General features: G+C 28.7%; 1 protein-coding gene across 5 annotated transcripts in view; it reads right to left on the bottom strand.

Moving 5' to 3' along the window:
* Positions 1 to 3,586: 3,586 nt before the first annotated feature.
* Positions 3,587 to 14,113, bottom strand: part of LOC142333099 (zinc finger matrin-type protein 3-like) — a 61,046-nt gene continuing 50,519 nt past the window's right edge. For 4 of the 5 annotated variants that reach the window (XM_075380005.1, XM_075380021.1, XM_075380029.1 and 1 more), the window contains 3 exons: positions 10,214 to 10,338; positions 7,188 to 7,274; positions 3,587 to 3,953 (listed from right to left, as the gene is read on the bottom strand). In XM_075380005.1, coding sequence (XP_075236120.1) covers positions 3,814 to 3,953; positions 7,188 to 7,274; positions 10,214 to 10,338 — 352 coding nt within the window. In that variant the 3' untranslated portion in view covers positions 3,587 to 3,813. Of the gene's footprint in view, positions 3,954 to 4,012; positions 4,316 to 7,187; positions 7,275 to 10,213; positions 10,339 to 14,113 lie in introns of those variants that run through there. The other variant, XM_075380035.1, reaches the window with a different exon arrangement.

Here is a 14,113-nt window from a genome sequence, read left to right as displayed (position 1 = left end):
TAAGCTTCCGTCAATACATCCCTGGGAAGAGACACAAATATGTTGTGAAACAATTCAATCTTTGTGTTGATAGAGGCTACACTTATTCAGTTAAAATATATGGTGGCCACCATGTACAAACATCAGATAAGTCTTAGATGTTGATTGTGGTGATGTTCCATCATCACAAGAGTGGTGATGGAATCCCTCCTGAATACAAACAGAACCCCTTTTTACTGACAACTCTTACAAAAGTGTGGGGTTAGAATATAAACTAAATAATATCCATATAAATCTAGTTGGTACCCTAAGGCAGATCCAGAAATTTAATCTGAAGGCTAAATGCCAAATTGAAATGGGGTGAAATGAAGCTACAAAAGTTGTAGGAAAGTGGAGGGATAAGTGTGACATCTTATTCCTAACAACCAAATTTATCCCAGAAATGATTGAAGTTCACAGAAAAAGAGGTCCTGTTTTGAAACTGTCAACTATATTTAAATACAATACAGCTAAAGGGTTATTGATATTTCTGGTCAAAAAGCATCCTATAGTTCTCCAGTACCCTGTGGGATCAAATGGTATAGGAATATCGTAATTGAACTATTGATAAATACTGTTACAGTTAATGCCGTGGTTGGGTTCCAAGAAGTTACTGGAAAAAACATGAGTATAACAGAATTTCATGAAAGTGTTGTTTTTGCCCTAATGAATTTGGTAAGTCAACCTAGACATGAACATCAGCTGCAGCATACTAAAAAAGAAAAGGGAACTAGAGGCAGGTGTTCAACTTGTTATAAACAATATTCTAAAAGAAAAGGACACCAATCAGCAATGAAAAATGCCAAAAAAGTATATTATTCTTTTTGTCCTGCTTGGTCTGAAAATATAGTATATGTGTGCAAGTTGTTTTTTCTAATGCCATTCATGTTATATAATATACATAATAAAAATACACAATTTTTGTTTTTGGAACACAATTCTTTTCTATTAACTCAATAAAATGTAAAAAAAAAAATTGTTTGTGACCCAATATGGTGCACATGGTCAGTGGTAAAGTTAACACTTTCTTTTAACTTAGACCACATGTACTAATTTGGTGCACAGGTTTTTTTTAATATAAAACTCTTTCCCAGCATCTTTTTGACCTAAGTAAAGATATTATAAAACTTTGTTTTACTAAAATACAACAAAAGTCTGCCTTTGTCCAGGAGTAAATGTTTAAAATTTTGGGATAGTCGTTAACGTGTTAAAATTTGGTTTCATTTACTTTTTAATACGTTATACATATTGTGGAACTGTAGCAGTCTCTTCCTGTGTGTTCATAATTGTATACATGATTTGATTTGCCATCAAGAGACTATCATTACTTGAATCAAAACAATAAACTACAAAAAATATATAATACACTTTTTAAAAACCACTCATTAAATGCACTAAAAAGCAGAAAAAAAAAAAAAAAAATAATATTTTAAATCACCACTCTTTAATTAAACGCACTAAAAGGTAAAAAATAATTTTACGACGGAATCTCAGAATGGGTTTGACAACAAGCTTTGACGGTGATATGTAAGATTATGTGAAAGTCATACCTTCAAATTAAAAATTTATATTTTTCATATGCATGATGAATTTCCTGAAGAGTGGGGAGCTTATGTCAAAGTATAAATCTTTGCTTCCTTCTCTTTAGGGTATTCATCACGCATATGAAAAAATTGCCAAAAACATCAAATTTTTAATTTGAAGTTATGGCTTTCACATAATCTTAGATATCACCATCAAAGCTTGTTGTCAAATCCATTCTGAGATACCATCCTAAAATTATCTTTTACCATTCTGTGCGTTTAATGTAAGTGGTGTTTTAAAAATTTTTTATTTTCTACTTTTCAGTCTTCATTAGTTTATACTTTACAGCTGTGCTAGTGCATAGGTTTGAGCGATCTTTTAAAATTTTCAAGCCTCCAATTTCCAATACCACAGACAAGAGTATATAGTATAGCTTTAAAGGTTCAAATATCTTAAAATATTACTGTATTATACTTACATACTCTTCAAACAGCACAAATCTTAGGGTCTAGTCTCACATATTAAAATCTCTCATGCATTCATACATTACCAGACAGACAGTAATGTCACTCAATACACCAAAGGAAATTCCTGATTTCCAAACTCCAACCATAATTTAACAAACGTTGCAGGCAATTTTTTTTCATCATGGGTGCGGTCGCATGTTCAAGTTCTGTTGGCAGCAAAATTACTTTTTTGAACCTTTTTGATGTTCTTTTTTTTTCTTTTTTTTTTGTAATTTTATGGTGATTTTGATCTTAGTTTGTAATCTACGTGGGGAAAATGTGTACTTCTCACTTGTGATTGAAGAGGAGTAATGACTTTTATTTACTAGCTCATAACTATCATGAATCATCAGACATAATTATTGAATGTAACTATGAAATTTGAATTTTTGCCTCAGCCATAGAAAAAATAATTTCGTTCAATTTCATCAATTGAAATGACAATATCAAAAACACGGGTAATTCTTTTTTTATGAAAATATGCATGTAAACAAGTTTGCATAAGTTAAAGGGGCATTTTTTTTACTAATTAATGCATATTAGCAACTTCAAAATGTTGCTAAAATGTGTTGTCATCAGGAGCAAACCTGTTTGCAAATTTCAGACGAAATGGATAAGCAGAAGTGCTTCAAAATTCGACTGAAAGGTTCTGTATCGTGAGTCTTGCATATATAATCCAAGAACGAGTTAATATAAGAGTGGTAAAAAAATATTACACTTCTTTTTAAACCTGGCAAAATTTTAAATAAGATAAAAGATAAATTATTGCAAATATTTAGGAATAATATAAAAAGAAAACATTATTTTAAAGCAAGTAAAACATTTTTCAGGTGAAAATGTTATTGATGATAGAACATAAAACTAGTCTTAAATGAAAAGAACAATGACACCAGAATAATGTTCAGTTCAAATTGTGTGTGAACATTTTTGAATGATTATCAGGAGCACAGTAAAGAAAATCTTAGATGAAGAACTTTGCGGTGACATGTCACAGTAATGAAAACTTACACATTACTGTCTGGGAGCAAACTCTGATCTAGTAAAAACATATTTGTAATTGAAAATAAATTACTATTCACTGGATCCGATTTCTGGTTTATATAAACTAAATACCACATTTGATGAAAAAAATTGTGCCAGTAGTTCTGAAAACTATACCACAAAATTCAGTGATCTAAGTACTGGGATCAGTTCACAGCTTTCCAAGGGAATTACTTTGCAAACATCCAGTAAAAATCAGGAATTAGGTATATAGCACATTTATTACAACATATCCACAAAAATGATCAACAGGTTAGCTCTCATATTTAAAAAAAAAATTGATTCTGTACATGCATTATAATTATTATTAATAAATTAATTTTCTGATTAAAAAATATATACTTATAGTTAATTTGGTCAATGCTATGCACTTACATCATTTTAACAGGTAACTTCTATCTGGATAAAAACTTGGAAAGAAACCTCTCCCTTTAACTTAAATAGGATTAAATACCCATATTCCATATTAGGTAAGTTTCTGTATATTAATTCACCGACATTATATTCCTGATTAAAAAAATTTTTTTATATATTTAATGAAATGCATACATAAACTTAAAAGTATATTCTATTATAAAGGTCAGTAAAATATATTTTTTTAACTATAATTACATTAAAAGTAGTGAATAGATGTCAGAAAGAAAACTTATTCAATAATCACTATTGCACTTTTAGTTGACTTAGCTTACACGTACATTTGAATAGTGGTAAAATGAAATATACATTAACTTGGTACCCTATCAGTTTTATTCATAGGCTTTCTTGATGAAGCATACTTAAATTTATGTTTCTTGCTTTCAATATGTTGACCAAACTGATCTGATGAATTTAATGTAACATTACAACACTGACAATAATAATTACCTGCAAGCAAAATCAAACAATTGGTAGCTGTAAAAATGTAGATATTAGAATAAATAAAGTTAGCGAAAGTAAAGAACATTTTAATAATTATCAGACATGTCAGCTTTTCTCATACTGATGTCTTACAACAGGCCAGACCATAATTTACAGAAGGTTTTAGAAATACAGTTTATTTTTTGAAGTCGTATCTATGATAATTATTAATACTTACAAATAAGCAGATTACAGAATACTACCATATAATCACTTTTCTGCTACCAGTGATGATAGATTGTAGTTGATATATTTTATAACTTTGTCTCTTAAAACTCCTTTGATTTCTATCTTGTCGTTTCATTACATAAGAATGGGTATCCAAATACCTGGAAGTTGAATATGGCATGAACTAACTGCAAGATGTTTTGCTAGATATTATGACACTGAGGTCAAAAAAAATCTCAAGTAATTGATCATGTAGCTTTGTTATAACTTGATTGTTGTTTCAAGAATCAACATAAAATTCACAATTTTATCAGGATAAAATTAAAAAGAAATATGTGCAGTAAGTTTTGTTTTCTTTTAGGAAAATTAGCAGCTGAAATTGATTTAACACTTCAATGAGGTTTTAGTAAGATACAAGTATGCATTGATATTCAAATTTCAAATGAGGATAAATGTCACCTGAAGACAACAAAAATGGCTGATCAAAAATGTTAAAAAAGTTTTCGATAAACGATGAAGATTTTTATAAACCATTGATGAGATTTCTGGTCAGACAAACCAGACAGACAGATTAAATATTTGCCATCAAATGTTAAGAGAAATTTTGAAAATGAAACATGTTTATGCAAAATTTTATTCTAACTTGACAGAGGATAAAAATAATAATGTTTGATTGTTGTCATGACTTGAGCGAACAAGTTTGAAACGATACAATTTTTTCAAAAGTTGTAATCATAGATGAGATTGATATTGTAATTACAAACTAGAAACAGCACTAATGGTGGCTTGTAGCTGAAATTAGTGAGGGTGCTGCTCCAGAAAATATTTTTCTGGGCCTTTTCAAGGTCATGGTTAAAGTTTTCTGTGAAATAAAAGAACTGAAAAAAAAAAGAATCAAATAGAATAACTGGAAGCAGGATAATAATCTAATACTACACTTATCACATTGAAGAATATGGTACGTGGTTTTTAGCATAACACACGCAAAGTTAAAAAAATACTATCTTCCACCAGCATGCCAGGTCGGCACTGCAGGAGCAACAGTACTCTCTCTTGCACGCATGCAGCTTCCTATGTACATGTGCACACAACAGCCAAACACCACACTCCTGGAACTGTGAAGCGCACAGTTCCATACAAAGTTTTTTATATATTTTTCATATACTGGGGGATGGCTACTGAAATTAAGCTTAAGGATTATATATTCTTACAAGTATAAAGAAATAATTTTTAAAAAAGACGCATTATATTAAATGTTATCGATAATACCATTTAAAAATAGGGAGGTGGTACAGTTCCGCAGTGCCTATACACGAGCCGCCACTAAACAGCATGAAACTAATGGAAAACATCACTTACATCAAAATCAAGAAAGCCCAACAAAACTGATCCAATGATAAATCCTTCTTGATTTGTTTGTTTTTTTATTTTATATGAATTGCACATAAAGAATTTGTTCCTGCTGAGCAACCTGAGAATCAACAACTTTATTTGGAGTTTTTGAGAAAATTACACGACAGTGCGCAAAACCCTCTAACCAGCTGACTTTTTTTTGTGTTTTTGTATGAAATTTCAAATGAAAGTGAAAAGTTTTGGCAATACGAACAAATTAAAAAAAAAAACAATATCATCAAAATACATCAAGACTGAAAACTTTCAGAAATGTTTTCAGTCGTGAAAAAAACACTGGTACAAATGTATCTAGTCAAAAGAAGAGTACTTTGATGGAGATTAATTTTAAGTTTTAGAAAACCAAATATACCATTAAAAAACGTTTTTTAGTAATCATTAAGATAACTAAGATCCTAGTAATATTAGTTTATTATCTAGCTGAGATATAGTGACTTAAACAAAATGAACTTCTTTCCTTATAGAAATACATTGAAATTTGATTTTTTACTATGTTTGTAAATATTATTATGTGTTAATTACTAATCAGAGATATATAAATATGAAGTCTGTTTTTTATTCTTTTAATTTTTATTGAAACTACATAGAAAATAATGAGTAGGTTGAAATTCAATAACCATATAAACTTATGTCTAATTAATAAAAAAGAAACTGTACTCTAATCTGTACAAGTGACATAATAATATGATCCAATGATAAGATATATTGCCACTGATCTGAAAAAAGTTGAATCTTACTACATGATGTATAAAGATTATCTCGCTCAATTTGGTTTAAGGGTTATTTTAGCCTTCAGAGAATACAAAATTTATAACCAAACTTTCATAAAATATTTCAAATACCTATTACATGTCTCTAAATAAACTAATAAAACATAAAAACCTTTGTAGGTGTTTTTTTGTTTTTGAAATGGTAAACCAAATATTAAAACAACAAAAGAAAAATTTTGCTGCTTTATTGGTTATTAACAACAAAAATGATAAGTACAATTAAATCTGAAAGATTTAAAATTGCAACTCATTACTAGAATGCTGCAATAAAAATATCATTTTGTAACCACATCAGTAACACAAACTAGCTGGGACCTAGTCAGTTTGATTTTTAAATTTGTTTGGAGTTTTGATAAAAATAAAAAAAATTATTGTAATACAGTAATAAATACACAAATTGTATTTACACATGTGTTTCAGAGTGTAATTTTTAAACAGACAAAAAAAACTGTTGTAATTAATATATATTTATTTAAATCTTGTAATGCTGACTATTTCATCTAATGAAACAGTAATCGATTGTGAAACTGCTTCAGAGTAGAATAAGTGGTAAGTGTGTTCAACTTAGAAAAATAAACTGTGATATGGATATTTCTTTTAAGAAGTCTCATTATTAAACTTTCAAACTGTATTTAAAAATATTGATAAACAACCCTACATCTTAAAACTTTAAAAAAGTAAAGAACATAACATAAATTTATTAAACTACTCATTTTATTTATTGGAAAAACATTTAAAAAAATTATACGATAACAAATAATGTAAAAAGATATCTTCTTATTACATATTTAACACAAAAACCTCTCTCTTATTGTACTAAATAAAAACAGAATTTTAGTGGAAAATCAGTTACCTGAAGGTGTACGATGCATTGAATAATCTGTACCTCCAGAATCAACTGGTCGTATAACACTAGCAAGGATAGATTCAGATGGATTCACTGAAAATTCAGTTTAATAACAAAAAGCACATTATTCATACAAAATAGGCTGAAACAGAAAACTTACAAAAATAAATTTTTATAACATCACATAATTTTAAAACACTAATTATTAACATAAATGGATAACAAAGAATTTAAATTATTAAAAATAAAGTAGTACATCAAGTGACAAACAACTGAACAAGTAAAAGACAGCTTCATATATCTTTGAAATTAGGTATTTTACTTAAGCGAGATTATGCTATACATAAGCTCATCTACCTTATAACTGTTTTTCAATATAACAGGTTGGTTGAGGACTTAAAGTGATATATCACCAGGGGCACATTCATTTTTTATATTTTTGAGCTCATGTTGCTTTCTTAATTTATACTTCCATAAATAAAAACATGCTAGATATCAAAACTTAAAAAAATGTAAAATAGCATGTACATGGTGTATACTCTACATTGTGTAATGATACAGCTGGGAAATGAATAATGTGCAATATTTAATATCCAACATTATGAATAGTCAAAACTTTTACTGACAGATTTTATTCATTTATTCTATTTTAGCACAAAAGCATTTTTTTTAAATTTTCTGTTCTATTACAAATATAATTATTATTCTGATAAGTTGGATATGTTGCCAACAAAATATCAGTTCTAAAAAAAATATTCTTGTTAGTAAAATGATAACAAATGTTTACATCTTTTACTAGTATTAAAAATACTGTTATAACTATTTGTTTTATAGCATTCATAAGTATTGTTTATTTAGTAAATAATGTTTTTATGACTACTTTTTTTTTTCATTAATTCATTAATTTATTTTTTACACAGAGTTTCCTCTGTATTTATTGACGAATGTTTAACAACTGAAATGCTTTTCTAGTTTTAGAATAAATTAAAAACTTTTGAAAATAATTTTTGAGAATTTTATTGTTTTCCAAGCTATTCGAATAACTGTTTGGCATAGCTCTTTATTAGTAGATTTCTGAATTTATAAATAATATGCCCAATCTAAATAAACAGTGATATAGGTGATACAAACCTTAAATTTTCATCAGTTTTAAAATGCATCCAATTCCTTGCTGAGAAAGATCAAAACTAACAAAAGAATTTATGGGGAATCCAACCTCCTACTAATTTTTAGCATAATTCTATGTTCTCAGTTTTAACTTACAAACATGACAATCATTTACCTTCAGATATCTTGCTAAATTTGGCAACTGAATCTTGTTATTCCAGTCACATTGTCTATGTCCTCTGAACTTACTTCCAGTTGATACCCAACCAAAAATTACATTTGATAGTCTACCATCCTGTTTACATTATCATACCACACTAGATTTATTTTTTCCCATTTCATGTAAAAACCTTACTTACCCCTATTTTTTGTTAACATTTATTCTGTCTACGTAGTCTTAAAACTTCTTTTCACAAAGTAGATATTTAACCAACAATCTTAATCAGTTGCAAGAACCAATATTTTATGATGGCTCTATAATATTCCCTCTTACAATAGATTGTCTCTGTCTAGTTACATAAAATTCCCAATATAACTACAGCCAAAGAGTTTACACTTTATCTTATTCATTTTCAGCCCAGCTAGACAATGTTCTTCCTTAACCTGTCTCACAATAAAATGAGGATCATCTTTATCTTTAACTGTTACATTTGAACAATTAACAAATAGAAGATTAAAAACCGTAACATTTCTAATCTACACACCCACATTTAAACATTTCTCACATCATTTTTGCAAAGCAACACCCTTGTCTTAGACCCTTTTTTAACTGCAACTCTTCAACATCTTGCTATGATATTTAATTACAGCCTTTATCAAGAGGACTTAAACCAAGTTTTTGCATTACTGCAAAGGAAATGTTTTATATTTTTTCTAAGTCATTAAGGACGTACACTTTTCTTCTGTGTATGAAATGGTTTCCCAAACATCAACTTCAAGGTGACATTTTTTTGTCAATTGTAGACCTTATAGATCTGAAAGCTGACTGCTGTTATGACCACTTATCCTACACTACTGCCTCCACTTCTTCCTATACAAGACATTTATGAACCCTGGAATATAACAATTAAACCTAAAAATAACAACTAACTAAGAAAAAATTATTCTGATCAAACCACCAGACATTTTCCAAGAAGTAGATGTTTATGGTATATAGTCATACTAGAACTATATAGTGTACATTCACTGAACCCCCAACATATCTCAACTACTTTGCAACATAATATTTTAGTATAAATCTTGTTTAAAAATATTTTTATTGGCCTAATTCATCAGTAATTTCAATGAGTTTTGGGTTTCAATCATTGACATAACATTTACAGATCCATACCTATTTTATAACATACAAAGTAAAAAGAAGTTGTGCAAAATGTGTTAATTGCAATTAACTGGCATTATTCATCAGTTAAATTATTTTGGTTCAACAATAATAAAACTAATGTGTGATACAAAAATAAGAAATAAACATTTTGATTATTTTTTAGAAATTGGGTGTATAAAAGAAATATCACCACCAAATCGCATAACTTGCTTGCTCTTATGTTTTTATTGACAAAAATATGTTTTGATTAAAAAAAATCTGTTTTAATGATTTTATTAGCATCTCATCTCAAATATTCAAAATATCCAGAAAAGAACATTGTTGCTTTTAAAAGAAAATATCTGAACAAGAACTTAACTGAAACAAATAAATTTATGAGTAATAATACAAGCTTTCATTAACCTTTTTAAATTTATATTTTTTTTTTTTAATTTATCATAATTAATATTTGTATTTTGTTATAAAAAAAAAAAAAAAAAAAATTTTAATTGCTTAAAAAAGTTATCCATTTTTTAATTTATCAACATTAACAGTCATATATATATATATATAATATTAATTCAAATAACAAAACAAAATACTTATCAGAAATAAGTAAATTAACCTGGAGCTGGAACAACAGATGGTGTCTGAGATCGTTTTACAGCTTTTAAATGTTTAGAACCCCCTAAATGGATCATTAACTGTTCTTCAGTATGCGTCCTAACATTACATAATTCACAAACCCACCTAAAATCAAACCAATCAAACATTATGTTTCAGAGCGATCTGTAAAAAAAAACCTTGAAACAAAAAGCTGATTATTTTAATGTATTGTTACAGAATGAATTTACTTATATTACACTCTATAACCTTGCAAATTACTCTTCTCTGTGCTTTAGACTAGTCTTTACATAGCACATTCTTCAAGCTGCAATGTCTAGTCTTTCAGTAAGAAATTTGCATTAATATTTGAATCTAAGCTTTCTTATCAACTTCCATAAATATACTCTGCTACAGTTAGCATTTTAATTGACCTGCATTAAGTTGGCAATGCATTAAATTGCTGGATAACAATTTACTGATTTTCAAAATTTTTTGTTTGACCGCATAAAATAAATGAATCTTTCATCAGATAACACACTAAAAGATGTCTACATTATTTTTTTTAAGATCCAATTGCTTTTAGGATATGAAATTACAACTGATCTTTGGTATAAGGTTCTTTTCTTCTACAACAATTTCATCAAATGCTAATGGAAATTCCAGTAGCATTACTGGATCACATTAATTACATTGATTATCAGATTAACCGAAATTATTAAAATTTTTTTTTAATATGATCAACATTGTAATACTATTTATTAATATGATTAAACTTTTTACTATTACTTACATTATAGCAGGTATGATTTTTTGTACAACTGAATTCGGGCTCAGCCCATCATCAGATAGATAAAATATTATGTATCTGACGAATCTATAAATTTAATTTTAATGGCATTAAGAAGGATATATTATTATTTTGAAATAAATATTACTCATAAAGCATATGAAAACCAATTAGTCATCAAAAGCAAACAGTCATTTATGGGAGTGAGATAGGACTAAAATAAAGACAGCAATATTGATGTTGATTATCTTAATAAAATAAGCTTACTTATAAAGCTATGATTACTTGAGCTTTTTTATAAAAAGACTTATGAATGTGCAGTAACTTATTTTGTTGAAAATTTGTGATCGTTTTGAGAAATAGCAATAATAAATAACATGAAACATATCAGTCCATCTGCAAAAGCTATATTAAGTGAACTAAGCCATCAGAATAAATGTTCTAAAGAAAAATAAAAAGAGGTTTAAACAATGTAATGGAAATGATAAAAAAAACATTCAAAAAATATAAATTTGTTATGATTAAATTATCAATTAAAAAAAGATAGGAGAAAAACGCTTCTTAAGATAATAAAAATAGCTTCTAATTAATTTCATATGAAAAACAAATAAAATTTAATAATGTATGTTAGTTTCAATTAGTTATTTCTCAGGTTGATAAACCATCAATTAATTACATTATATTAATTACTTATAATCCTTAGTCTCCCATTACACTTCAATACTACCACTGTTTGTTCATAAATACTTATTCTCAATATTTTTAATACCCTTCTTGGACAATACAAAAGGATTCCTGACTTCTTATAGCATATTTGTCAAGATCTAAAAAAAAAATACTAATATATACAGAGTGATTCGGGAGGATAGGGCAATTCTTTGCCACCCAGCTCATTCTAGAGGCAAAAAATAAGAAAAAAGTTTATATAAACATAGGTCTGAAAACACTTCGTTAGCGAGTTATACAGGGTGAAAGATTTCGCCCGAGTTTCAGTTCCTCCGGGTAAATTAAGGCTTTCTGAAATTCTGGGAAGGTCAATTAAGGGGCAAATTCAATTGTTTCTTATGGTTTTTGAGCTGGGAAATAAAAAAAATAGGTCCCCAGAACTGTACCTCTCTTAGTTTCTAAGATATCCCATGTAAAACGCCAAAAATAAGGTAAAAAAACATTTTTTTTACATTTGACGTACAATAACGTTAAATTGGCAATAAATCAAACATTTTTTAAACATAAATTGTAGAAAATTTAATTATAAGAAGATTGATGTAAATAATGTCAACAGAAAACAAATAAAATTTTAAACATGTCGACTTTTATTAACAACAAAACAGATTAATTTTCAACAGATTGAAAAAACTTTTTTGTTATGTGCAGTACAAAATAACTGGAGGAAGAAAGAATAATTACGTTTTTTTATGATAATGATAAAATACTGCTTAGAAGTAGTATTTCATGTAGTTTAATAACTTTCAAAAATGCCACCCTTGTGTTCAATGCACTTTTCAACGCGTTGTACTAGATTTTGTGTTGCCAGTCTAACGATATCTTTGCATTCCTTGATTATAGCTGCAGCGTTGAGAATGTGAGCAATCAGTTTATCACGTGTGTCTACTTTTTGCTTGTAAACCTCACTTTTCAACCATCCCCACAAACAATAATCCAACGGAGTGAGGTCTGGAGATCTCAGTGACCAATTAACCGGCCCTCCACGTCCTATCCATTTACCAGCAAACTTTTCATCAAGACATTGCCTTACTTCATTAGTAAAATGTGTAGGAGCTCCATCAAGTTGGTAATAGATTTCAATTCGTTTTGCTAAGGGGTTATTTTCCAGCAATATAATAAATTCATTACGTAAAAATTCCACATAATTTCTCCCTGTGACACGATGTTGTAGTATGAAAGGACCAATTAATTGGTCATCTATGATACTACACCAAACATTCACTGAAAATTGTTGCTGGAAATTTCTTTCCACTGTAGCATGTGGGTTTTCTTCAGACCACCGATGCGCATTCCGTGTGTTGTTTATTCCGTTACGAGTGAAAGTAGCTTCATCCAAAAATAGTATAAATGGAATTAAATGTTGATTCCTACTAACCCATTGACAAAACTGCAGCCGGCTGGCGTAGTCACCAGGCTGGAGATGTTGCACTTTCTGAATATGAATAAGATGCAATCCATTATTATTTAATGTCCTCCATACTCTCTACTTTGTGAAATATTGAGCCGTGTAGCAATTAATTGTGTGCTCATTGCTGGACTACGTTGAACCATCTGCAGAATGTTTTCACCTTCATCAGCATGATTTGCTTGTCATTCATATGAAATATGAGCACTGGGAAGTGTAACATTCTGACGAAGGTTATTAAAAATTCTACTAAATACTTTACGATTTGGTACAACACGACCAGGATACCTACGTCGATATTCCGTAATCGCTGCCGCAGCACTTCCATTGCAAAATCCATAGATGAAAATCATGTCGGCATATTTGACATTAGCGAAGATACGCGGAATTTTTTAAAACAAAACTAAACAGAATTTCACTTTTTTTAACAGACTTGATTTTTAAGCACTGTAAAATGAATACAAAATTACACTTCTTAACAGTTTTCTGAAATTTTTACAATAAGAATTCAACGTAATACTGCAAACAGATTGATCAGCAAAAGGTTATTTAACACATTACCACAATTAACTGACAACAATGAGTAGTATTTAAACAAATTGTGGTGAAAAAAATCAGTGTTGCCAACTTGTTTTCCGTAGGAAAACAAGTCTAAAATTATTGTACCTACTAGATACATCTGTTTTCTTTTTTTGTAACATTTTCTTCTATGTTTTCATTGGTTTTGTTGTTAATAAGAATCAACATGTTTAAAATTTTATTTGTTTTCTGTTGACATTATTTACATCAATCTTCTTATAATTAAAATCTCCACAATTTATGTTTAAAAAATGTATGATTTATTGCCAATTTAACAATGTTATTGTATGTCAAACGTAAAAAAAATGTGTTTTTTGACCCTATTTTTGGTGTTTTACAAACACCAAATCTTACAAACTAAGAGAGATACAGTTCTGGGACCTAATTTTTTTCGATTTCCCAGCTCAAAAACCATAAGAAAC

The sequence above is a fragment of the Lycorma delicatula genome, chromosome 1 (genome assembly GCF_047948215.1).
Source record: "Lycorma delicatula isolate Av1 chromosome 1, ASM4794821v1, whole genome shotgun sequence".
NCBI classification, from domain to species: domain Eukaryota; kingdom Metazoa; phylum Arthropoda; class Insecta; order Hemiptera; family Fulgoridae; genus Lycorma; species Lycorma delicatula.
Note: the sequence above shows the minus strand (reverse complement) of the source record. Positions and strands in the feature narration are given on the sequence as shown.